Here is a 27,179-nt window from a genome sequence, read left to right on the forward strand (position 1 = left end):
TGATTTAAGTCAAGTCAAGTCTATTTGTATAGCCCTTAATCACAAGGAGTCTCAAACTAAATTTTCTGGACTGTAAGGCACATCAAATAAAACTACTGTTATGGCTAAGGTTGCACACCCTTTAAGGCAAATCTTTTTGTAACCTAGGAGATTTAATGCGTATCAGTAGCATTTCATTGTAATTGTCCATTTCCAAAATGTATTCACACAATTTTCCGTCTTATGAGGCAAACTGGATTATTAGGTGCATCTGCAGGTTTTGTTTTTTGAGTGCACTTTATTGTCCAGAAAATACGGTAAACATAATATTAAAAATATGAAATACACAAACTCTAAATACACAATTACAAATTGAAATGAAAACCGATTTATTTAATTTAATATCTTACGTGACTTTAATATGTCTATGCATTTATACATGTATTTATTTTATATATTAAATTGCAGTATTTTTACACAATTAATATTGTAATATTTCCCCTTAGCTTGCCAGGGTACAGGAACTCAAAATCGACAGACGGTGGACGCTCTTAACATCGACAGTTTCATCAACTGCACCAAGATTCAAGGAAGTCTTCACTTCCTGGTGACGGGAATCCACGGGTAACTCACTTTCTGACAAATGTGTCCTAGCCACTTTTGTGTTTTTCAATTTAACGTTTTGTCTCTTTTCTGACAATAAAAGCGACGATTACAACAACATCCCAGCACTTGACCCAGAAAAACTGAAGATTTTTAATACGGTGCGAGAGATCACAGGTGTGTATTGGTTTGGAGCAGGGGTCACCAAACTTTTGGAAGTTGAGCTGTTTTTTGTTACTGATGAGCACAAAACGCATTGCTAAAATAAGAACTTAAAAAGTATTTCTCTGTTGTTTCTATGTTATTATAATGTTATTATCATGTTCTGATTATTAGAAGTAGGGTTCAAGTAGATTCAATCAATCACACAACACCATGCCGGTTAGAAATCAAATTCCCTAGGAATTGCAATGTCTCCATCTCTTTTTTAGCAACATCTCCCTCTCGCTCTTCAATTAATTTAAACTTTGGCCTTTACTCAGCAATCAATACGGAATCCCTGAAAACCATCGACTCAACAAAATGTAAATTAAAAATATGTAAGTGTCAGTGCAACAATAAATATATGAAATTCAAGAAGAGAAAACAAGTTGTAGTTTTTTTCCACACATAATTATTTTAATGTGAACCAAAGGATCCCTGAAAAATACATAAAATTTAAATACAAATATTTACATATTTACAAAAAATAAATCACAGAATACAACACATTTTTATCAGTTAATACACTCAACTAATTTATAGCGATACACAGAATCTCTTAAAACAGTTGATAAACACAAAATATAAATTCGAATTGTTAACTCTTTAGTGCTATGAATAAGCTATAAAATACAGGAACTTTTTACGATTCACAATTCAACTTTTAAACAATTTAGACTAAATCCCCTTGAACGAGCCCCTCACCCCCCAATAAAAAGCTTGCAAAAATTAAATAAAATGTGTAAAACCCAAATAAATAGATCTGCAGACAATGGGGACAGAGAGGCACTGATCAATTCATCTTTATCATTATATTTTTAGGATTTCGCAGGCCGGATTCAAAAGCCCAATGGGCCGCATGTGGCCCCTGGGCCGTAGTTTGCTGACCCTTGGTTAAGAGTGTAATTTTTCTCAGTGTTTGGTTTTGTGTTTAACACACACAGTGTCACATTTTCAGACATCCTCAGTATACAGTCGTGGCCTAAAAACATGACAGATTTATCCGTCTTTTCAAATCTGCGAACCATTCAGGGCAGAACACTGTACAGGTACAATTTTTTTCTTAAAGTTATTGTTTTTGTACACTTCTGTTTTACGTGTAGTCTAATAATTTGCCTTTTCTTTCTTTTTAATCCATTCAAAACTACATAGAGGAGTGAGCTCAAGAAGGTATAATCATTTTCTTCATCTTCTTTTGGATCTAAGTGACATCTTTTTGGTTTTATCGTATTTTCTTGATGTCAAATATTTGGCTAAATCACCTTATCCTTCGTTATTTCCCCAGGGGCTACTCTCTGCTGGTGATGAAGATCCCATCTTTGACTTCTCTAGGCTTACGCTCACTGCAGAAGATAAATGACGGGAGCATTTATATCACAGGGAACAAGCGACTGTGTTACCACGACACGGTTAACTGGACGCGAATTTTGAATAGCAGTTCGCGTCCTCTGCGACGTCAAAAGTACATCGACATTAAGGAAAACCGGCCAAGAAATGAGTGTGGTGAGCTTTTTAAAGAGTGGTTTGTTAAAAAAACAAACAAAAAAAAAAAACAGAAAAAAACACTGGGGTTATGCTTTTTTTTTTAATCTAAATTTGGTCCACTAAACAGTAATACAGTAGTTCTTGGAATCCGGCTCAAAGGACCAAGTCATGTTTATTTGTGACGCCCTTAATCACAAGGAGTCTTAAAGGGCTCAACATGAGAAAAATGAAGAATCCTTAAGAAGGGACCGCACATGAGTTAATCCCCCTTCCAGGATGACCAGGCAAAATTATACGTTCATTGTTTAGTAGACACTTAAAATAAGGAAAGAAGACATAAATCGAAATTTAATTTGGAGATGCCCTAATCCTCAGATAAGAAATTCAAGCCAGTTTTAAAAGTTCTCCCCTGATCCCTTTCTTTTCATTAAATCTCCTAGGTTACAAAAATCAGATAATCCTTATTGGGTGTGAGAATCAAAGAACCGCAACATGGCCAATAGTCACAATGATGTAAACAGTGCATATTAGTCAAAATGACAAAGAACATAGAGCCAAAATAAAGAACAACTATGTAAATAGCTAAACAACCTTGACATCCTAACAAATTTACTTGGCAGGCGTTTGATAGTGAAAACAGAATAAAAACAAACATGATTTACCTATCAACTGTATAGCTAATACAAAATTTGAATTTTTAAATTGATCAATTTAATCTAAATGGTTGCTAATATTTACATTGCATTGCATTTAGTTTTTTTTTCTCCTTTTATGACATTAGTTAATAAATTGACCTTTACTTGCTACTGCCCCATGTGGCCAAAGATGCACACACCATTGACATAACGTCACAGTTGCAGGAGAAGGTGCAAAACCAATTTCGTCTGAAAAACATTCGTTAAATCATAAAATAAAACTATCAATGTCCTCATAATAAATACCTGAAATATTATCTATGAATACCTGTAGTGAATAAAGTAAGTGGTAATCGGCTAATTAAAAGAGAATTTATTCAAATTATCCCTACCAAAAAGTTTTTACATGGAGCGTATTAAGTAACTGTTTAACAATATTTTGTATGGAATAATAGTTTATCTAATCATACTTACCCTAAGGGTCATTGTGTATGATTTAAAGCTCCCTAGTGGTAAAAAAACAACATGTTGATTTAAATAATGAGAAAATACATGAATTATCATATAAGCGTGAATCATTTTAGATACTCGTAGGTCGAGAAATTTGTATTTATTTCACATTACAGGAGTCTCACCTAGAGGAGGGTGACATGATTGTGGCCAATCTTGCTGCGACGCCGACCCCCAAAGACCAAAAACCTTGTAAAAAGCTAAAGAGGAAAAACAAGAAAAATGGTGCACTTGAGTCCCTGTAGTTTTTAATTCTTCCTTGTTTCTTGTAGCACTCATTTTCAGTTGCACTGCACAATACAGTGACATTCAGACGTTAAATTTGACAGTGTTTTTTTAATTTTTGCAGTTAATACAACTTTAGTGATCTCCCATCAAGGGTTGTCAAAGCGATCATATATTTAATTAATAATGTTATTGATAAGACAATGTAATTAGATATTGTAATTTCTGACAAAACACTCTGATGCTCATTTTTAATTGAAAAATTTGGAATCTAGCATTAAAATAACTGGCAAATTCAAAACAATACTATGGTATAATACTTGCATTTGACGTATTCACTGTATATATTTTTCACAACAAGCTTTTATTTCATAACAAGTGTTTTCAATAACCAATTTCAATTTTTTTTTATCCTTTTGCAAACTGTTTACCTTTCTAATTTGTCTTACTTGCACTGAAAGCAGAAGCCCTCCAATTTTTGTTTTACTTGTATGACGACAATATTTTTCAAACAGACCCAAATGCAGGACACCAGTTGTCAAAAATAGGGGATATGAGCAAACCCCAACAAGGGCTGTTTATTCTATAACAAAATGAGACTCACTACTGAAAAGAGGGAGCGTGACCGGGACTGCGGAGGGAAATTTTGGGAGAGAAACTTAAGGAAGTAGTCTTGGGGTGTGAATGTCTAGAGAAAAACATTTGAAGAATATATTGAGGAGAATACCTGGCGAAGAAAGTCTTACGATTAGTAGCTTGTCGTCTTGGCGAGGAAATATCTTCAGAAGTGTACTAAGACGATTTAGCAACATGGAGTGGGGAACAGGGGTTTATAATGCAGAGGGTGGCTAGTGATAATTGGTAGCACCTGGACTGGGGAGTGGAGAGGGAGACTGGAAAATGGGGCAATACTGCTATCTCTTGGAAATAGGGCAGGACTGCAGGAGCCGAACCATCAACACAAAGGTCACTCATTCATCTCTTATACTTTAATGTATTTCTGTGCAGTTGAGATGGGCCACGTGTGCGACCCGCTGTGCTCCTCGGAGGGCTGCTGGGGGCCCGGTCCAGATCAGTGCCTCTCCTGCAAAGAGTTCAGCAGAGGGGGTACCTGTGTGCCAGATTGCAGGTTTTTGACAGGGTGTGTGACATTAATTTGTGTCACTCTTAATTGTTTGAAGAATTTTAAAAGATAATTTTCATCCTGATATAGGGAAACACGCGAGTTTGCAGATCCATCAGGAGAATGTATGCCCTGCCATCCTGAATGTAAAGTGCAGGAGGGAAAGGAGACATGCACAGGCCCGGTAAGACACTCAAAAAAAAACAGATTGCTGTTCGTATTTTGCTTTTATTTTATTACTAGGAAAAAATATCATGGGTTTGTTGTTATTATTGTGTTTTTTAATTAAGTGCACCATAGTTCTATCTATCTATCTACCTTGGTCGTATCCCTCAAGAGGGGTGACCGACAGCAAGACAAACACATACAATAACAAAGAAAATAAAAGGAAAAAAATAGCAAAAAACACACATAAAAGCTTTTGGATCATGGCCAACCCAAATGCCCAAACACCCAAACAAGTTAGGCACCTCGGTACCTATGTTGGTCATGCTTTTGTCCCTCCAGATGAAACGGGACACAAGAAAGCGGCCATGTCACTCGGGTCAGGGTGACACAACACACTCTTTTGTGTCACAGCAGGGCCCGACAGCTTTCACTGGTTTACCCCTGCCGCATAGTACAGGTGCCCTGCCCATCCCTAAGAACGGCCCCAAACATCCCACTTTCCCTTCACAACACTTCTCCACTCATTCCTATCACCAACAAGAGCTCTAGCTTCCATTGTATTTAGACCTCAATATTTAGCACCGTAGTTACAAGAGACATTCTTATCATTCATCCATCCATCCATCCATTATCTGCATCGCTTATCTTCAGTAGGGTTGCGGGGGTGCCACAGCCCATCTTAACTATCATCGGGCAGTGGGCAGGGGACACCCTGAACTGGTTGCCAGCCAGTTGCAAGGCAAATAGAGAGAGACGACTCAGTCGTTCATTTACACCAAGGGACAATTTGGACCGGGAGGAAAACCCGCAAAAGCACAGGGAGAACATGCAAACTCCGCACAGGAAAACTGGTAGCTGGATTTGAACCCATGACCTCAGAGCTGTGCCATGCACACACTAACCACTGCCACATTCCCATCATTCATTGTGAAATATTTATAATATTGTTTGATTGTGATATTTATAATAAACTTACAAATAAATGAATATATAAATAAACGAAAAAATGAATGTTTGAACAACCCAACAAACCGTTGAATGAATGAATAAACCAATGAATGAATGAACAAATAGATTCATAAAAACTACAATCTTATTCAATATTCCAACTGGGTCTCATGTTGCAGGGAGCAGACGAGTGCGTAGTGTGCGCCAACCGTCAGGACGGTCCGCATTGTGTCTCCTCTTGTCCTGAGGGCGTGATGGGAGGCGAGGGGGTCATATTTAAGTACCCCAACAAGCAAGGCCGCTGCGAGCCGTGTCACATCAACTGCACCCAAGGGTAAGAAAAACCTTTGGAACTGAGTATTGGGTGTTCAAAAATATGTGTAGCGTTTTTATCTTGTCTTCAGAATTACAGTTTTTATAATTTCTGAGTGTGTCATGTGATGTCAGAGGGACCCAAATGCAGGACACGAGGAATCAAAAAACAGGGTTGCAATCAAGACCCAACAAGGGTTGTTTACAAGGCAAGGTTATCCAAAATTTATTGAAAAAACATTTATTAAAAACAAAGTTCCCATCTTCACGCCAACACAGGGCTGATTTTTATCAACCACGCCACTCAGAATATGAGTCTTGCGATTAAATTCCTAGCATCCATCCATTTATCCATTATCTTCCGCTTATCCGGGGTCGGGTTACGGGGGCAGCAGCCTTAAAAGGGAAGCCCAGACACGCTGGAGAGACTATGTCTCCAGGCTGGCCTCGGGATCCCGACGGATGAGCTGGAGGAGGTGGCTGGGGATAGGGAACTCCTTGCAATGAAGAATAAAACATAAATCATAAATCACCAAGACAAATAACCAATATTTTGATCAAAATACTCTGGAGATTTTAATCTTTATTAAAAATCTATCTCGGTATGTAATTTTCCTGGAACTGGAATTTTGTTGTTCGTATGCACACGACTGATGTGCATGTTTAAAGCTGTCCTTTAGTGGGCGTCGAAAGGGGCGTAGTTCTGTCTATCAGGGGTGCATAGACTCCCCAATCATCCGAGAGACGCAGTGTCTTGAGGGACAAATGGTGTGTCTTTCAAAGTTATTTCTTTTTGACAGTGTCTGCAGTTGGCACGGAGTGGCAAGGGCACCGCCCTACATTTTTTACGCCCCATTTCTCAAATATGATTTGTCTCCAGGTGCTTCGGTCCGGGAAAGGGAGGCTGCATTGGGTCTTCCAGATACATTTCCGGGTAGGATTCGGTTCATATTCGTTGCCATGTATTGATTTTCAGCATTGTAAATTCATTTTCACACGATTTTTACGTTTTTAGACAAGCAACCACAGGCATTGTCCTGGGAGTTATTGCCCTTCTGTTTGCCAGCGTCTCTATTTTCGTGCTAAGCGTTTTGTACCGCAGAGGCCTCGCCATCCGTCGCAAACGAGCTATGAGGAGATACATGGCCAATGGAGCGGTAAGGCCTTGGAGATAGGAATTTTTTTTTTTCAATATGCTCATTACTGTATACAGAAATTTTGGAACCGATCAACATGCATTTTGTGTCGATAAAAATCCATAAATCTTTTATGAAACCATTTTCTTTACATAGGCTTGAAAGCAATAGTTTTACTTTAGATTAATTTAATTACACAACATTTTCCATTTAAATCTTTTAAAACACTCACCAAAATTGTGCCAAGTTACACTTTTTAAAAACAGTTCCAAGGATTTCTTTTGAATTATAATATAATTTTACTTCAATGCAGTACTCAACCAATTCAACAGGCTTCGTTCGTTCATTCATTCATTCATTCATTCATTCGTTCGTTCGTTCATTCATTCATTCATTCATTCTTTCGTTCATTCATTAATGAATGAATTCATTCATTCATTCATTCATTCATTAGCCATTTAAGCACTCATTTTGTAGATTTATTGTAATGAAGTGCTTTCCTTGAACACCACTGGAGGCAGCCCTCGTATGAAGAGTGACACTAACAGACAGACAGACAGACAGACAGACAGACAGACAGACAGGAATCATGAAAAAAATGCTGAAATAGAAAAGCGCTGCATGTAAAATGCCAGTAATAGAATTGTCCAAAATCTTCTGTAAGCATCGTATCATTTTAGGCCTCTGTTGAGATATAACCTGAATATTGTATTTTAGGACGACCCAACTAATGACTTAATTGTCCTTCCTAGGGTATGGAGCCAATGGATCCCAGTGAGAAGGGGCGCAAAGTCCACGCTCGGATCTTGAAGCCCACTGAGCTGCGCAAGATCAAGCCGCTGGGCAATGGCGTGTTTGGAACAGTTCATAAGGTGGTCAAGATCAGGCCTATGTGGACTTTCTAGCATGCTTGTCATACATTAAAAACATGCTGAAGTGTTTCTGCATTTCACAGGGAATTTGGATCCCAGAGGGAGACACTGTGAAGCTCCCAGTTGCCATTAAAACGATTCACGATCGCACTGGGCGCCAGACATTCTTCGAAGTGACGGATGTAAGAAGACAATCCTCTGAATACTAATTGCTCATTTGAAAATGGATTGGGGTTGATTTTGAATGTTTGGTTTTAAGGAAGACCTTTTTTCAATATTATTTTGCATAGAGGAGCTACTAGAGCACACAATGCTAACCTTAAGCTTGATTATGATAGGAATGGAGCACATTTGATCGATATTGCAAAATTAGTAATAGAGTTGCCCCTTGACGATCAGATTAATTCGTTCCCTGGTTTAAGCTCAGATCTAGAATTTCTTGCATCTTCAACTAATTTTTCACATCAGAAATAATTGAAAACCAGTTCATCCTTTTCCGACCTCACAAATTGTAAAAGTTAAGGAGCTATAAAGCACATCGTCCTGATCACTAAAACACATTCAAGTAGTAATTGAACATAAAGATACAGTAATAAGATGATTAAGATGATATTAACAAAATAAAAGGATAGTTTATGATGAGCACTAACCTTGGAGCAGGTCAGTGGTTGCAAACTTCATGAGTCTTAAACAAGCATGTGTTCTCTGCATGATACACCAGCAGCAGCTTTACTGGCATCAGCATAGCTAAGGTTAGACCAGGCATGTCAGAAGTCCAGCCCGGGGGCCTGATATGGCAAGTGATCAAATCATTTGTATTTTTGTACACCTTTTCCTGTCATAAAATTAATAATGAATGGCCCGTCAGTAATGTGGACTGCAGGTAATATACATTCGTACAAAAAAATAATAATCACCATTTCACCAGATGATGGCAGTAGCCCTTTGCCCACCTTGCCCTCGGCTTTCTGTGAGAATTTTAGCCCGCCCCGTTTCTGACATGGAGACTTTAAATAAAAAAAGTAAGGTTGAATGTGAGAGCCGCTGCCTCCAGGACAAGTTCATATTGGAGTATTTTTTCACTGAAATTCAAAACAACTGCGTCTGCCTAAGTTGCCAAAGGACTGTGTCTGGATTTAAAGAATAACATAGAGAGGCACTGCCCAAAAAAACAAGCTGACTACAAAAAGTTAACTGGAAACGAATGCTGTGAAAAAGTGAAGCCGAAGTAGCAGCGCTTTTTCACGAGACCCTGGAAGTCAAATGAAAATGCTACAAAGGCTAGCTACGAGGTCGTGCCACTGATCACTAAGCACTACAACATTTTATTAGACTTTTTAAAGAATGCCAGGCTGAATAGTTGGCCCTAACACATTTTCAGTTTTCTAAATCTGGCCAGCTCTCTAAAAAGTTTGGACACACCTGGGTTAGTTGATAGTTTATAGGCTTGTGGCCCAGCAGATTTTTCTCCTTGGCGGTGATGAATGAAAGTGCAATTTCCCCCCCCAAATCCCCCCCTCATCACAGTTAAACCCTTCAAAGTTCTCGTATCTCAAATTTCTCGTAAGTAGAGTATCTCACAGGTAGAGGGGCCACTGTATTTGATTCGTATTCCCCTCCAAACAGCACATGATGGTGATGGGAAGCTTGGACCACATCAATGTAGTCCGGATCCTCGGAATCTGTCCCGGCGCCGATCTCCAGCTCATCAGCCAGCTCAACAACCAAGGCTCCCTGCTGGAGCATGTCAGGAACAACAAGAACAAGCTAAGCCCACAAAGGCTCCTCAACTGGTGTGTGCAGATCGCTAAGGTAAGATAAGGTGGCCTGACTAGAAGGTGAACCCTTTAAAGAAAAAAAATAAAATAAAAAAAAATTCCCCTTTAAAAGCAAATATAAGTTTTTGCACCACCCTGTGGTAGCTGTGCTCACAGTGTCCTATATGTAAGAATTGACTGTGTGCTACATTTATTCATTGCATCCAAATTGTGCTCAGGGTATGTATTACCTGGAGGAGAACAGGATGGTCCACCGAAATTTAGCCGCCAGAAATGTGCTGTTAAAAAACAACTACACGGTCCAGATCACCGACTACGGCATCGCAGACTTGCTGTACCCTGATGACAAAAAATACTTCTACAATGAAGTCAAGGTATTATTCACTTTAAATCAAAAAATGATAACTGGATTAAGCATGCATTTTAAAATTGTACTCATCTCTACTTGAAATATTCAGACGCCGATTAAGTGGATGGCCTTGGAGAGTATCTTGTTCCGGAGATACACTCATCAAAGCGACGTCTGGAGCTATGGTATGTAATTATATCATAAATGTAATATAATCTATCAATGTTTGTTCACTATCTGTTGTCAACGCCTTTTTTCCTCTTAAAATTATTTTATCAACAGTAATGCAACATTTACACTATATTTTTAAGCATATCTAGCCCTTATTGTTAGTATTTTTCAAACTTTTTTCATAACAACAACAAAACTCCAAAACATTTAAAATGAGAAACACCGTACACTTCTTCTTTTCTGTTCTTTCAAATACGCAATATTGTGCTCCTACTTTGCAGCAGAAGGTAGAGTGAAGGCTTGAGGGTTGTTAACTAGTGTTTCATAAAAGAAACACAATAAGGAACTCAATCTTATAATACATACTTGGAGGGCCTTCCTCACCCATTATTGTCTTAAACTCACTTGCGATAGTGTGGAAGCACAATGCAGAATCAAAGATTAGCATAATAAAACAGTAGTCCTTCATTAGGGCAGGGTTTGGTACACGGAAAGGCAGGTTGCAAGGCAACAGTATCCAGAACACCAGAGGCAAACAAACATAATCCAATGGAGCCGTAAAAGGCTCAGTGATTCATCAACTGCAAGCAGCAAACTCAACAGTCCAATAGATCATTAGTTGGTACTTGTAATCGGGGATGACAGGCAAGGGATCAGTGCACTGACTAAACAAGAGCGCTCTGACATGGGACGAGAAAGGCAACGAACTAGCAAGGAACCAATGGGACAGACTACTGAAAAAGGAAAAAGAAAAGGTTGTAAAAAGACAGAAACAGTGGGGAAATCCCAGAGTGAGAAAATCCCAGAGTGAGCAAATATGGTAAGGGCAAGCAAGAAAGAAGTGAATGAGAGATAGAGAGAAAATACAGTGAAACAGAACTCAGAGTGCAGCATTGTGACAATTATTTTGAAACTAAGCATAGAAAATAATGATTAAAAAAATATTATACGTGAAGAAGAAGTTCAAATGTCCACCATCCGACAACAATTGTGTGATATTGTTTTCGATCCCACAATAAAATCAATGTATTTTATTTTAGGTGTCACAATATGGGAGATGATGTCACACGGAATGGAGCCCTACGCGACTATGCGTCCGCAGGAAGTTCCCGATCTGCTGGAAAAGGGGGAGCGACTCTCACAGCCCCCTATTTGCACAATTGACGTGTACATGGTCATGGTTAAGTGTGAGTACTGTATATATTATTAATTACTATTTCTAAATCACAACAAAGTTTATTTAACGTAGCCAATTTGTAAACAAAAAAACAAAACTGCAGGTTGGATGATCGACGAGAACGTCCGACCCACATTCAAAGAGCTCGCCAACGAGTTTACCAGAATGGCCCGAGATCCTCCTCGCTACCTTGTGATAAAGGTAAGACGGGATAAAATTGTCAGAAGCAGTTCAAAGGAGTAAATTGGATGCTTTAATGCTTTTCCTTACCTCCTTCAGGAGGAATGCAGCCAGCCTGATGGGCCCCCTGATGAGTTTACCCAACGTAGTGCCGACCTGGATGACCTGCATGAGCTTGATTTCGTGCTGGAAGACTTGGCGGGGGAAATATCAATCGATGAACTTAACCCGCCCTCCCACTATTTGTCTCCCGCTAAGTCTAAGAGCCTGAGCGGCCTCTCCAGGGTGGATTCTCACAAAGTAATTCCTGCCAATTTTTAAGAAGGAAAAGTGCTCGTAAAATGCATCTTCCGGTCTTGAAAATCCACTTTTGTCTTTTAAGGTCGTTCTAAATTCACCTGGTGGTGCTGGTTATTTGCCAATGACCTCAGGTGTAGACAACATGGCACAGGTAAGAATAGTTGTATTGCCATTCTGCCTTCAACCCTCTGTGATGAGATTTTAGATACACAATATATTATAAATATATGCTGCTATCGTATCAAAACACAGTGGGCCCTTTACAAATGAGATGAATTAATTTCTGGATCATAATCCTATCTCGAACAAATTTTTACCATAAGAAATAACTTAAAACCAATTAATCCGTTCAAGGCTTCCCAAGATCATCCAAGTTAAACCCAAATAGCTACCTGATTACTAAAACACCTTTATATAATAATTTAAAATGAAAATAGAGTAATAAGAGTTTAAAAAAAACGATAAAAGAGCTTTACCGAATTTACTCACAGCCGCTACCTCTGGGTCGTGTCATCAATCCAGAGTATGTCAGGATGTTTATGATGCACGTGCAGGTACGTGCATGGTGATGGACTCTAGCCTGATTGAAAAATATAACAAAACTGGAAAGCTTGACGGGGATGTGAAACCACAATAATGACAACTTAGAGGGGTTTTGTTCCATAATAAATGCAACAGGGAGACTGGATTGCACAACCAAACGTGCATTCATCTGATAAATTGACAAATCTTTGATACAGCGTAACCTGACAAAATTTGGGATAATTGTGGATACATGCCGGAAAATAACAGGATTTATACTGTGTTACAAAGCTTGTTGGAATTAAGCATGGGCATTTAATGAATACTGTATCTCCTATCGAAAAAATTACTTGCTCTTCTCATAATGAAATCATTATATTGTTTTCGTCATTTTTGCTCGGTGCCATTGGTACGTGTACCAAAAGTAATAGTGCACATGTTACAGCAGTGCTGGGACACGTGTTCTTTTAGGTAGTGCTTACAGCAATGACCTATCTGAGGAAGCAGTATCAATTTTCATTAAATCACTGTTTTTTACTGCAAAACTGTACATAACTGCAAATGTTACCTTGATAACCAATAGCTTTGTGTTGCACTTTGTTATTTCCTAGTGCGTAATGTTTAGAAATACCTTAACTTTCAAGCAAGTGTAGAGTAAATGATGAATCATCTGTCATACACAAACAAATAGAAACAAAAAAAAAAACATGGGAGTGAGCATAACGTCACTATCCACGCCCTCGCCGTACCCCCATTCGTTGTACCTAATGTGTTCTGCATCAAACAGCTTTGCTAAAAGTGCGATAAAATGTGATAGGCTTGTTTGGGAAAACATAAGGTCTCTTTAAACTCAGTTGGGCATTATTAACACATATTTCAAAGAGAAAATATTCAACATTTATTCTTTTAAGGAGACCTCAAACGGCACACCAAACATTTACCAAAATAAAGTGAGAGTTCATTATGAACACTTACAGTGGACTGAAGGAAGTTGATGGTTGCTTACGAGGTGTATGCGTGGTGGTGGAGGAGTGAGAAGGGAAGGAGGGAAGAAGCACAAGAGACTTTTCCTTTTCAAGAATTTATGACTAAGGCCAGAAAATCGCTATAAAAAAGATATGCTATGAGATAAAAACACACAACTAGAGATCTCATATGTGTGTGGCAGGAAACACATGCTACCGGGGACGAGCTGCTACTGGCGGATAGCGGTCTCGAGCACTTGGCCTTCTAATGGTAGCATCTGGAAACTCATGATTTGGATTTTCTCTTATATGTCCGGCAAGATTTTTGTTCGAAAGACATCTCGTATAATGAATTACTCTTAACTGCATTCACTCTTATGTAGAGGGGTCACTGTACAAAGGTGCTTAGACAATGCAAAAACTGTCCTCGTGAACTAAATTTCAGGCTCCCTGGCAATCTCGTTCACGACTGAACTCTGCCCGCACCGTGTCTGAGAGTTCCGAGGGCTGCTGCATGGGCACGGAACTGGAGATGATCGAGGACTTATCTCTAACCGGGAGTCCGAAGCGCCGGTGTCAGCGGCAGGACAGCGCCTATGTGTCCCAGAGAGACAGCTTGTCAGGTGGTCCGCCTGAGACGCCGTCCCCAGAGATGGACGAAGAAGACCAAAACGGTTATGTTTTGCCTGGAGACAGCCCTGAGAAAGGTGATGTTCATAAAATATGCGTGGAAAATGTTTTCCACAAAATATAGGGCTGTTTCAGCTAAAGTTTTTAACAAAAGAGTTTAAGTGTTTTTTTTTTTCTCTTCTGAGTTAAAATATGTTTACATCTTTCAATTACACTTAGAGCTTCAAATTCATAAATTTGACAGTACTTTGATGCTTTAACTCTCAAGTTAAAAGTTTGCCCAAACTTCAGAATGAGAGACACTTTGAAGCTTTAACTCGAAAATGTATTGCAGCGTTAATGTCAAGTGAGTATGAAAGCTTTAATTATAGCATTAACTGGACAGTTAAAGCCTATAAGTGCTGAAAGTTTTAAAACGTTAATTGTATTTCAACTTTTAATATATGGTAATGAATTTTAAAACTATTTTAATAGTTGAGTTAAAGATTTAGAGCACGTTTAAAGTTGGACTTTGGCTTGAATTCAAGGTTAAAATAACTTGAATGCTTTAAGTCCAGAGCTAAAGCTTTACAGGATTGCATTTGAAACTTTTAAGCTTTATCTATTTATTGAGTTAAAGGGTTAAACCTGCACTTCAGATTTAGAGCAACTTTTAAGCATGAACTCTTTAACATTACTTAAATAACCCAACGTGTTTATCCAAGATTTAACGTTACAAGCGCTGTCAAAGTCTCAACTGTGTGCTTAAGCTTTAAGGCTTCTTTAAAACTTCAATTGCAGATTTAAAACCTCGTATATAGAATTAGAACATTTTCAAAGCTTTAACTCGATTTAAAAGTTTAGACCTGCACTCCACTCGTAAACTTAAAGCATTAAAATTTAATGTTTTCAAGTGCTGTCAAATGTTGAGTCAAACGTCTGAAGCTTCAAAGGTGCTTTAAAACCTCAGTTCCAGTGAGAGTACCTTTAAAAACCTAGCCTACCGAATCAATGAAGATTTAAGATTTTTAAAGGCAAACAAAGCTTTAAATCCAGATTTACAGCATCTTTGATACACTGTAGATAACTGTTTTTACAAATGCATAATCACATATTAAGTAATTATCAAGTAACAGGAATTCCTCAATAGTGAATATCGACTTTAACAAATGATACATATGGCCCCTGGGCTACAGATTGGATGCTTTGGCTCTAATACCCTTGAGACACATCTTAAAATTCACATCTGTCATCATTAACAATATTGAGTCATTGTTGGAAGTCACCATTTGTGACAGGTTCAACTTCTTTTCCAGAAACCTTGCTGTGTCCGTCACGATTGGCCCCCCGCGAAAGAGGCAAGTCTCATTCGTCCGGGCTCTTGTACAGCACAAATGACGAGGAATACGAGTACATGAACAAGCAGCCGCGACTTTCTCCCCGGATCTCTGGCCACTTCAAGGACAACGTACGTCGTTTGAGGCCCAACAAAATACGAACGACATCCCTATCCTCACAGGTCACGGCAAGTTTGGGCGATGTGACCAATCACAGCTCAGAGGAGGTGAAATACGAATACATGGATATCAGACGCAGCGAAAATGATGAAGAACCTCCGCCGCATGACCCTCCTCCAGCCCCTCCGCCGGCCCCTGCGCCTCCTTCTTTTATGAGCGCAGAAGAAATGCAGGAGGAGGATGAAGAGGAGTACGTGGAAGACAGCAATTATCATTACACTAACAGACAGCCGAAACTGAGCCAGGCTCTTCGAGAAAACAAGGCTTTGAAGATCCAGGACAGGAACGGCGGCGAGGTTTACGAATATGAAGACATGGACTGTTTCGCCGCCTCCAAACCGTCAGAAACGGCTTTATACCAGAATATGCAATCGGGAGATTCGGAGGAGCCCGGCGGTACCCCGGTTCGGACGCTGGGCGTCGACCCGAATGTCAAAGTGAGAGCTGGAGTCGAGGTCGGAGACACTGTGAATGGAGACAGATCCTTCGACAATCCTGACTACTGGCACAGCAGGATGTTCCTCAAGGCCAAAGCAGTGTCCACTTGAAAGAGACTCAACTGCTCCTGGCTAGTTTTTTTCATGAAGGACGCAAGAGAATACTACAAAAGCTAAAATGTAGCCCGGATACTAAAAACTATACACAATGCAGTGCCCCCTCTACATACAAGCTACTTGAGCCTTAAGAAATTACAGATATGAAAATTTTGCCCGACATACAAGAGAAAGTCCAAGTTACAAGAATTTCCAGACACCAATATAAGAGGGCTGAGTGTTCAAGAAGCTCAACGCTAGCATGGCCTCTTCCCAGTTATTTTGAGTGGTTCCCACTATACAGACCAATTGTGTTGTTGTTTTTAAATGGCTCCTCGCTCCACCCAAACCACCGTTACCCCCCCGTTAGTAAGTGCTGGCTTCCTCCATGTTTAATTCTCATTATAAACTTGCATCTTATTTCATTAATATAGTTCCATTTGTGTATTTTTCTGTTCATTTACTATTTGAATAGTTTTTTAGTGAACAGAAACATCTGTTTTATAGCTATTTAGCCTTAACTTGGATTTTTTTGGCAGGCCTAGAACGGATTAATTGTTTTTTAATTATTTCCTATGTTGAAATTTTATTTAAATATGATAAATTCTAGAGTCAAACGATATCCATGGACGAATTAATCTCGTATGTAGAGGGGCCACAGTTTACTACTATACAACAGTATATTCAGCATTACCAGTGGGGAATTCCCAGAGACATATCTGAGCACCGAAGAAAAAGAAGAACACACTACAAGCTATCTATACAGTATTTTTGTTTACAATTTTGTCATTAAAGAAAAAAATGATTTGTATATTTTGTACCTGAAATAAAAGATTTTGTAATATGATATCTGTCTTTCAATTATAAATAGTCATCTACAGAATACAGAGGTGCGCGCAACAACTCATCGATTAATGCAAGTCGAGTCAAGTCACATTTATTTGTATAGCCCTAATCCACAGAGAGTCTCAAAGGGCTGCACAGCTCACAATTACACCCTCCCCTGATCTGAAACTGAGATGCAGGCAAGGAAAACTTAAAAAGAAAAAAACAGCATTAATGATGATCGGAATAGAAGGTTTTCTTTAAGGGCACAAATAAACAAAAATGGTCAACATCAACAATAAACTTAAGTAATAACTGAATCAGTGCAAGAAGTTCAAGACAGCAACAACGCAGCTTCTCATCTCAAACAGCCGGTCAATGCAAATGTTGACATGTCTCAGGTGCAGGTGCTGGTCAGCTGAATCATACAGGAGTCTCCAACCTTTTTCAGGTCGAGAGCTCCTTTGTTAAGATTTGATTGTAGTGATGATGGACCAATGTGGGGGAGGCAGGAACTGCAGGCGGTGGTGCTCAACATCAGTACCAAAGTAGCAAACAAGTGGACACAAAAGCAACAAACAAGATGTCCAAACAAGAAACTAAAAACTAAAAATGAAATTCGACAAAGTTTAAACTAGAAACAACTGAAACAGGAAATGGAAACTGCAAGAAATAAAGTAACAAAATAACAGAAAAACATGGCGTAGAAGAGGTAATGACACAGAGGATGACAGAAAAGCTCAAAATGACCCGACAAAGTTTGCTGAACAAAAATGTCCTTCTAAAGGGTTCATAATAATTGGGCACAAGGTGTGATAATTGGACAAACCTGTGCCCAGTTCAAAACGTCATTTGGGGCCCTCTTGTGGTGGGAGGTATGCCAGACCCTAACATGATCCATTATCTGCACCGCTTATCCTCAGTAAGGTCGCGGGGGTGCTGGAGCCCATCCCAGAGGGGAGGGGACACCCTGAACTGGTTGCTAGCTAGTTGCAGGGCACACAGAGACAGACAACTCACTCACTCATTCACACCTATTGACAATTTAAACCGACCAATTAACCTGATATGCATGTTTTTGGAATTTGGGAGGAAACCAGAGTGCCCGGAGGAAACCCAGGCAGGCCCAGGGAGAACATGCAAACTCCAGGCTGCAATAGTTGGACTTGAACCCTGAACCTCTGCACCGTGGGGAAGTAGGGTTAAATGGTTGGACTCAGTCAGCCACAAAAAAAATGATTTTCTAAAAAATCACAATGACCCAGCACTGATGAGCTATTTTCAGAACAGGTTCACAGGCACCTCGGCTAACCTTAGGTGGGACCCTGGTTCTGCGGGCACCAAATTGGAGACCCCTGGTATAGAATATAAGAGTGTCTAGATTTAAACATTTCTACTGGGGTAGCGGAGCTCATCTCAGAGAGCAGTACATTCTACTGCACTTAGACCAAATGGAGAAAGCTTTTGAGCCTACGCATTTCTTCTTTGCTCTTGGACTCACAAGTAAACCAGTATTTTCCGAGCGAAGGCTTCCAATAGGTACATAGCGCACAACTAATTCATAAAGATAGGAGGGAGCAAGTGTATGCAGAATTTTGCATGCCAGTATTGGAACCTTCAAGTCACATCTAAACACCAGGGATGTCGAACTAAATTCGTCTCTGTGGTCAGATGTAGAATTCTGTTTTCAGGCGGGCCAGAACAGTAGACAACGTCAACTTGAAATTTTAGCTTAGCGTAGTTTTTCATAATTATGCTTAATCATCCAGCCTACTGATGTAGCCTATCGTGCAGAATTAAAAAAAAACGGATGCTAAGGGATATATTCTAAGCATAACACATGTATTCACAAACAGTGGCAAAAAAAAGGTTTTCATATTTGGCATTGAATGTGTTAACTGGTTTATTATAACAGTTGAGACAGTGCAGTTTTACAACTGAATGAACTCACCACACCATACAAACTCAAGTGGAAGCATGACTAATTATATAATAGTTGCCTTAATTTTTGTACTGGTTCGAAATGAATTAAATAGGAATACAAAAATAAAACTTTTAAGTTAAGTCATGTTTATTTGTATAATCAAAAAAAGTCTCAAGGGCTGCACAGACCACAGATTATTGCAAACCACAGACTATTATGACACCATCCCCTGATCTAAAACCTACATGAGGGCAAATAATACACAGATATTGTCAACATAAAATATAGGTTATTTATATGCTATAGAATAGAAGTGTGTTTTAAGCTTATATTTAAACAGTTCCACAGAGGTTGCAGATCGAATCTCAGGGGGAAGACCATTCCACTGCACCGGGGCCCGAATGGAGAACGCTCTTGAACCTTCGGATCTCTTCTTGGCTCTTGGGATCACTAGTAGACCAGCAATTTCAGAGCAAAGGCTCCGGAGCGGAACGTAGGGGGAAATTAAATCTGAAAGATATGAGGGAGCATGTCCATGCATGATTTTGTATACAACAAAACGAACCTTAAAATCACATCTTAAGCTAACAGGGAGCCAATGCAAGTTAGCTAAAATCGGGGTAATGTGATCAAACTTTCTTGTCTTGGTTAAAAGCCTCGCTGCAGCATTTTGTACCAGCTGAAGGCTCTTGATTTTGGACTTCGGGAGACCAGAGAGTAGTGCATTACAGTAATCGAGACGGTTAGTAACAAACGCGTGAATTATAATCTCCGCATCCGACTGAGACAGCAAAGGACGTATTTTAGCAATGTTGCAAAGATGGAAAAAAGCTGTTCTAGTAATACTCTTAACGTGTATTTGATAGGACAGTTCGGGGTCAAATATGACACCTACATTTTTGACTGAGTCACTCTGGGTGATATTACATTTGTCAATGTTCAGAGCAGTTTTTGAGAACAAGTCACGATATTGAGATGGACCAATAACAAACATTTCCGTCTTTTCAGAGTTAAGGCGCAAGAAGTTGAGTGACATCCACTCTTTTATCTCAGTGAGGCAAGCCTGCAAATTTCCACAGTTTAGTGTGGCAGATTTCTCCATCGGGAGATATAGTTGAGTGTCATCTGCGTAGCAATGGAAACTGATATTATACTTGCGAATAATATCACCTAATGGAAGTATGTAAATGCTGAAAAGAAGGGGGCCAACTACTGAACCCCGCGGAACACCACAGGTAACACTAAAGGGCCCCGATGTCATTTTACCATATTTAACACAGTGCGTCCTATCTGAGAGGTAGGATCTGAACCATAAGAGGATGGTTCCTGAGAGACCAATCAATTTTTCCAACTGTTCTAGTAAGATATTATGGTCCACAGTGTCAAAGGAAGCACTAAGGTCCAGCAGCAGCAAGAGTGATGAAGCGCCGGAGTCAATTGCCAGTAGAAGATCATTGGTTACCTTAATCGGGGCTGTCTCAGTAGAGTGGTTAGCCCTGAATCCTGATTGCATCTGTTCAAAAAGATTCAAAATCATTCAGCTGCTGTGCCACAACATTTAGTAGTGCATAGACAATAAGATTAGATTACATAAAATCAAACTACTCGCTTGGGCCTATTAAAGATGTCCTTGAGTCCTTTACTGCCCTCTAACGGCCAGAGGGAGCATTTGGTATGCATTTATTTCAAAAATCATAAATTTTATGGAAATGACCAAGACTCGCCTCTTTTTTGTCAAACTCAGAGGATGGCTGGCAGGATGAATTAACCCACGGGCCAGATCCGAACAGGTCATCTAAAACCTTGAAGTTGCTTAATAAATCTGCACATAACTTAGCATCATTTACACAAACCACACTAAAAATAAGATTTTTTTGTGTGTTTGCCAGCTTAACTTAACCTTAAATTAATCAATGCCCCATGACGAAACAGCAAATCAATCAAGTCAAACGACTTTCCCGCGGTAGCCTCTATCTCATTTTTTTCCGTTGCAAACTAAGCAAGCGGTTTGATGCTACTGTGCGCATGCGTCTGCCGCCTCGGATTTCATGTGGTAGTTATGTAGTGAAAGGAAGTCCGTCTCTTTCTAGAGAACCGGCTTTTTCGGCTCAACTCATTAAAGAGAGCCGGCTCTCAAACACCTCACTTGCTTTGATGCATTATACTACGAATCATTATTGTTGTATAAAGAAGTTAAGAAAAAAAGGAAGTATAAAAAGAGAAAATGAAAAAAGACAGGTTTGTGGTTATCCCTTTTATCAGTATATTACCAACAATAATTTAATGCAGAAAATGAATTCATAATTTGAATAAGAAAATGTATTGTTCTACTTAATTATATCTGCATGTATTTTTTCCTTCTACAGTGAACGTCCAAGCTACTTCATTTTTACAATAAACCTCATTCATGTTGAGCAACTCAGTATCTCACAACAAAATGTTAATTAACAATTTATATGATAAAACGAAACACGTATACAATATAACATGTTAAAACACGTTTGAAAAAAAAATTGGTGTAAGATTATTATGCATTTTGTAAGGGAAAATACATTTTGTAAGGGTATGGAGCCGTGGAGGTTGACAGGGATGGATCACTATTAGACCAGCGTTTTCAGAGCAAAAACTCCGGACTGGAACATAGGGGGAAATTAAATCTGAAAAATACAAGGGAACAGTTTCCTCTGAAATATTCTCGAGTTAAGTTTCGTTTCTCTCTGTCACTTTTTTTGACTGGCACACTTTTCAACCATTTGTATGCGCTGTTATGATTGCAAATCCGCCAATCAGCTCTTTTATGTCCTGCGTCATCGGAAACTGATGTCTGAAAGTCCATTGCGGCTCTGATCAATGCTTTACCTCAATGTTTTTGAACCAAAATGGCGTCTGTGGCAATTGGTGGGCAGTGCTCATCCGGCGAAAACGAGCCCTTAGGAAGTGTTGTTCAAAATATGAGGACAGTGTACCGTTTTATTTCTCATGGAAACGAGCAGCTTTTTATGAACCAAGGTAAGGATTTGCTTTCTGACTTTCCGAAGTCGATTATTTTATTTTTATTGCTTGCTTAAAGGTAAAATAGCCTTATCGTTTAGATTAATTCAGGAGTGGTCAAACCTTTTAAGTTGCATATACAGACCTATCCGTCTAATTTATGAATAAATGTAGATGCAGGCATTTACATGCTATATTTATATTTATATTTGTTTTCGCCTTGTCAACTTGGTTCTGAAACGCCTACGATCACAGCAAAACATATGAAATCCTTGTTTTAAGCGTTCAATTTGATACAGTATAACGTTTTGTATTCGCCTAACATGCATAAAGGTTCCCGGTTCAAGACCGGGTGGAAATATATGTTGGCCTGGAGAGGGATGGGCGCCACCAGGCTGTACTTGCCCAAGACACACCACAGGAAATGGTGCCCCTACGATTTGTGTGGTTAAGGGATCTAACCAACCAACCGTTATTGGTGTATTTGTATTTTTTTAGTCTATTTGAAGTATTTATATTCAGTAGTAGGATTTATGTAGATGTATTTTTGTAGGATTTCTGTAGGCATATTTTTGCTGTATTTTTTTCTAGTAATTTTGTAACATTTCTGTGGAAATATTAGTTGTCTTTCTTTAGTATTCTGCAGTATTACTGTAGACTTATTCCATACTAGGATTTTATAGGAATCACATAGTAGTATTTTTGTAATAATACTGTCATATTTTTGTAGTATTACTGTAGACCTATTTTGTAGTATCCCTGTATAGTATTTTTCCTTGTATTTGTGTTGGAATTTTGTCATATTATTGTAGTAGTGTTTTGTAGTATTTAAATAATATTATTTCTGTAATAGTATTTCTGTGGTATTTTTATTTTTTGGCCGAATCTCCGTAATACTTTTATCGTGTTTCCTTAATATTTTTGTAGTATTTTCCTAGTATTTTTGTAATATTAGTGAAGTAGTATTTTTGTAGTAGTGTTTCTGTTGAGGTATCTATGTAGTATTTCCGTAGTAGTATTTTTTCCTCGTATTTGAGTTTTGTGGTGCTGTTTTTCTAGTATTTCTGTACTGTTTTTGTAGTGGTGTTTTGTAGTATTTAAATGCTGTTTTTTTTAAGTAGTATTTCTTTGGTATTTTTTGTAGTATTTTTGTCGAATTTCCCTCTTTTTTTTATCATGTTTCAGTTATATTTTTGCAGTACTTCCCTAGTATTTTTGTAGTATTACTGAAGTAGTATTTCCCTTGTTGTATTTTTGTAGAAGTGTTTATTTTTTTTCTGTAGTAGTATTTCGGATTTATAGTATTACTTTATTAGTATTTTTACAGTATGTCTTTCTTTTCAGAATTAAAGCAAAATAATATATTAGGTCCCTGTTTTTTAGCGTTGAGTCAAATATTTGGTTTTATAGTACTTTTTTAGTATTTCGGTAGTAGTATTTTATTATTTTCTTTTTTCTTAATGCCAAACAGAATGCCCTGTAATGAAATGCACTTTTATTCTTTTTTATTTTATATTTAACCTCAAATCCCTCGTTCTCACCCCCCTTTTCTTAGCATGTCTCAATGGGAGAAGCTGAATAATCTGCCTGCATCTTTCAAACAGCAGCTAGACGACCTGTATGACTTGGATGTTTTTCCCATGGATGTCCGCCATTACCTGGCTGTGTGGATTGAACTACAAGATTGGTAACTTCTGTCACAGATAACAACAGAATAGTCATTAATAGCTCACTCTAATCCCTTCATATATAAATTAAAAAACAGAAACATGCCCAGTGTTAAGACTAACGCGTTACAAAGGAACACAATTACTTTTCTACTGTAACGCGTTATCAATATAATTACTATACCATACTATTGTTACTACTCCATTATTTCGCTGCTTATTCAATGCAGATTATGTATTATAATGTCCATTAAATTCTGAACACTTGAACATCCCTCACACTTGTCATGTGCAATCCTCTATTCACCATGAACATAAATTAGGGGGATCGTGTGTGTATTCACCTACAAAGTACAAATTAATACAGTTATGGTGGCGCCCTCTCAAACACAGAGTATGAGGTCGCTGAATAATGCCCAACTGAGTTTAAAGAGCACGTATTCTTTATTTTCCATTGCGCCTTTCTGCTTTTATCTTTAGCAGTACCGTTTGGGGTGAAACAAACCCCCAAAAAGATTAAAAAAAAAAAAAAAAAGAGTTTATTTGAGCGCGTCTAAGAAATGCACGCAAATCAGTGCCGCCTTCTTGTGACTTGAAGTCATGATTGCAGGCTTAAGTTTTCAGATCCAACTCCGCACCTTTAAAAATAAGGATGCGATTGAAGCTAGGAAATCTTCTCAGGGGCATTACAATTCTTGCAAATGAAAATTAAAAAAAGAAAATAAAAACGTATTCCGCCGCGCCCTCCGGTCCTCTGCACCCACCCGCTACTCCATTCAACCAGCTTAAGTCACGTGACACCAAAAGATAAATAAAATGTTATTTTTCTTTTAATTGCATATGTATTTATAACGTATTATTATTAATGTTATTAAATCCTATACTCATATTTTACACATAAGTAGTACATTATATATACTATTTAAGAGACTTTGTTACAACACATTAGCTATGCATGACCATTGGTTTCTATCCCCTGGTATAGGGCAATTTCACTTTGCGATCCCCAACTGATTAATGTGTATCCTGGAGGTATACTGTATTTGAACTGTTTAACACCAATAAACTATACAAATATTTTTATCTTTCTTTGAATATAGGGAACGAGCAAAGTACAAGTATGAAGTGGCCATGGTGTTGTTCCAGGGGCTGTTAGATAATCTAGATATCCTCTACAGTCGTTTCTTGCAAGAGAAGGACGTCCTCAGGCAACACAATATTCGACGCTATAAACAACATTTTCAGGTCTGGGCTGAAGGTTTTAAAAACTAAAATCCAATTCATTTTGTTATATTTTCAGGTCTGGGCTGAATGTTTGAAAAACTAAGATCCAATTCATTTTGTTACAGAAATACTTCATTGAAAAATAATGATTGAGCTCAACATCTTTTCACTGTTCAAATGTTGAGTAGAGTATATCTTGCTTTTGTTGTATTTAATGCTATACATTTTTCTTGTGTTTATTTTCTCTCAGCTTTACCAGGAGAAATCGTGTGACTTGGCAGGAACAGTCTATTGGTTTTTGAAAAAGGAAAAAGAAATCTTGCAAAATGCAGAACTGGCTGAGCAGGTTGGTGCAAAAATCTGCTGGCCAACCAAAAGAATGCAGTAGGCAGCCAGGATAAATGGAAGCCAACAACAACAAAAAAACGACCACGGCAACAAACACGAATCCAGCCGTAAATATACCAAATGATTACATCAGGCTTGAGGGATGCTATACAGGCCGGACTGGGGCCGATCGGCGGAAAAGTGGGCGGCTGGCTAACAAAAAAAAAAAAAAACTGCAGTAAGCAGCCAGAATAATCGGGAGTCATCAACAAAAACAATGATCACGGCAGTCTAGTCAGCTGGCTGACTGCTAACGGGGGTTATCTGGACCAAACAAAACTGGAAGCCTTTGGGAGCTTGCAAGCTAAAGGGGTGGCTATCTGGACAATACTATAATAATTGCAGGACACGCGGCAAAAAACACAAAAGAAAAGGTTGCAATCACATACCTAAAGGGAGGCAAAGGCAAAAAAAGAACGCAGGCTGTACACGACACCAGGTAAACTTGCCCTGCAGATTTTGATGATCAAAGCACGCAACTCGCACAAAACAGTCAGAAGTCCCCTGTAACACAGTAAGCAAAGTTCCAATTACTCCAAACAGAAATAAGCGCTATGCATTAGCTTATTATGAAAATCGCTGTCTGTTTTTCAACGGGACCCGCCATTGTTTTGAGTTTTTTTTGTCATCCGGTGACGTCTCAGCTCCAGGGGATATGAGGTCAAACTGTCAACTTTGAGAATTAATTTCTCGCATTCCATGGCACGTGGAATATTATCGAACAGAGAGAAGCACTACACAAAATAGATCTTTTGTAATCCCTTTATTCTCTCGTAGTGTTCATCAACTGCACACTTGCAATGCAGTAAAATAAGAATTTGATTCATTTCCTTTACAGTTTATTCTATCAAAATGAAAAGTCGGAAAAGAGCACACAAACAATTTAAAAGTATTTTTCTGCTTGTTTTTTACTTTTTAATGAAAATGTTTACTTGAGTTTGGGAACTTTGCTATAAGATTTCCGATCAGTTTTAGAAAAAAAGCTAAAGCTCCATTAAACTTCTGCAAAGACACCCATATGCTATTCTTTCAATTTGTATTTTTTCTATTCCAGATGCTAACTTATAATTTCCAATCACTGATGATAAAAAGCATTGCTTAGCAGCAAATTTTGTGAGTAAGGGAGACATGCACACTAGAAGTAATATCTCAAACCCGAGTCTGACCCGAAATTGGTACAAAATCACCAGTCATCCTCCCAAGTCCTTACAAATTAAATATGAAAGTTAGTGTATTCTTTGGGCTCAGTCCTTTCAAAGCTCGGGCTCGGCCTGGCTTTGGTATTTCAAGTTTTCTTAGTATTGCAGGCCATCTTAAAACCGTTGGCGGGCCTGATTCGGCCTGCAAGCCTTATGTTTGGCACCACTGTTTCAAACCAAATCATGGGATCATTATACTCCAGTTAACGCAGTCTTTTGTCCTCTGCGTCTATATGGTCGACCAAACATCAATCATGTCCTCCTCCTCCTCCTCCTTCATGTCTTATCAGATGGGAGTTTTGCAAGTAGAAGAAGGAGACTTTGAGAAAAGCACTCAGCGTAACCTTGACCAAGGAATGCTCAGCCTTAAAACAAAAGTGCAGGTACGGACGGTGTTGATTTATGGTTTTACAATGTGGATAATGGATTCCTTATTTTGTCATGCATGTGGAATTCCAGTGTATGGAACGGGCAATCAAGTGTCTGGAGGATCAAGAAGATGAGTTTTGTTTTATATACGACACATACTTGATAGAGGGTAAGCAAAAAATTGTTACAGTGGTACCCCTTCAAATGAGCACCTCCTAAACACAATAATTTCCATATAGAAGTTTAATTTGGGAGAAAAATCTTGCTCTGCGTACGGTCACGAGCTTTCCCAGAG

The 27,179-nt window shown here is 38.6% G+C and overlaps 2 protein-coding genes and 1 long non-coding RNA gene across 3 annotated transcripts in view; 2 read left to right on the forward strand and 1 right to left on the reverse strand.

Moving 5' to 3' along the window:
• erbb3a (erb-b2 receptor tyrosine kinase 3a) overlaps positions 1-17,147 on the forward strand; it is a 40,867-nt gene extending 23,720 nt beyond the window's left edge. The window contains exons 9-29 of the mRNA XM_088338431.1: positions 486-603; positions 686-759; positions 1,742-1,832; positions 1,936-1,953; positions 2,069-2,286; positions 4,647-4,779; positions 4,852-4,945; positions 6,057-6,211; positions 7,070-7,123; positions 7,205-7,346; positions 8,078-8,197; positions 8,281-8,379; positions 9,824-10,009; positions 10,194-10,349; positions 10,434-10,509; positions 11,536-11,682; positions 11,776-11,873; positions 11,952-12,152; positions 12,235-12,303; positions 14,085-14,346; positions 15,565-17,147. Of these exons, the coding sequence (XP_088194557.1) occupies positions 486-603; positions 686-759; positions 1,742-1,832; positions 1,936-1,953; positions 2,069-2,286; positions 4,647-4,779; positions 4,852-4,945; positions 6,057-6,211; positions 7,070-7,123; positions 7,205-7,346; positions 8,078-8,197; positions 8,281-8,379; positions 9,824-10,009; positions 10,194-10,349; positions 10,434-10,509; positions 11,536-11,682; positions 11,776-11,873; positions 11,952-12,152; positions 12,235-12,303; positions 14,085-14,346; positions 15,565-16,313 (3,260 nt within the window). The 3' untranslated portion in view covers positions 16,314-17,147. The remainder of the gene's footprint in view (positions 1-485; positions 604-685; positions 760-1,741; positions 1,833-1,935; positions 1,954-2,068; positions 2,287-4,646; positions 4,780-4,851; positions 4,946-6,056; positions 6,212-7,069; positions 7,124-7,204; positions 7,347-8,077; positions 8,198-8,280; positions 8,380-9,823; positions 10,010-10,193; positions 10,350-10,433; positions 10,510-11,535; positions 11,683-11,775; positions 11,874-11,951; positions 12,153-12,234; positions 12,304-14,084; positions 14,347-15,564) is intronic.
• LOC148364361 (uncharacterized) lies at positions 1,678-4,424 on the reverse strand. The gene is made up of 3 exons (XR_015850750.1): positions 4,366-4,424; positions 3,539-3,613; positions 1,678-2,126 (listed from the first exon to the last, which is right to left on the reverse strand). It is a non-coding gene; the product is annotated as an uncharacterized LOC148364361 (long non-coding RNA).
• Positions 17,148-21,906: 4,759 nt separating the features above from the next.
• On the forward strand, positions 21,907-27,103 carry LOC148364362 (signal transducer and activator of transcription 1-like). Its single transcript, XM_088337348.1, has 6 exons — positions 21,907-22,056; positions 23,594-23,725; positions 24,806-24,950; positions 25,180-25,275; positions 26,806-26,898; positions 26,975-27,103. The coding sequence occupies exons 1-6, from the start codon at positions 21,911-21,913 to the stop codon at positions 27,101-27,103; spliced, it is 741 nt and encodes a 246-aa protein (XP_088193474.1). The 5' UTR covers positions 21,907-21,910.
• The last annotated feature ends 76 nt before the right edge of the window (positions 27,104-27,179 follow it).

The sequence above is a fragment of the Urocampus carinirostris genome, chromosome 6 (genome assembly GCF_059441175.1).
Source record: "Urocampus carinirostris isolate Australia breed hairy pipefish chromosome 6, RoL_Ucar_1.0, whole genome shotgun sequence".
NCBI classification, from domain to species: Eukaryota; Metazoa; Chordata; class Actinopteri; order Syngnathiformes; family Syngnathidae; genus Urocampus; species Urocampus carinirostris.

Excerpts from the sequence above, each read along its gene's own strand:
- LOC148364362 (XM_088337348.1), top strand. The coding sequence starts at position 21,911 with ATGTTTTTGAACCAAAATGGCGTCTGTGGCAATTGGTGGGCAGTGCTC. Across the intron at positions 24,951-25,179 it reads GCTATAAACAACATTTTCAG|CTTTACCAGGAGAAATCGTG; the intron begins GTCTGGGCTGAA and ends ATTTTCTCTCAG. Across the intron at positions 26,899-26,974 it reads GCCTTAAAACAAAAGTGCAG|TGTATGGAACGGGCAATCAA; the intron begins GTACGGACGGTG and ends GTGGAATTCCAG.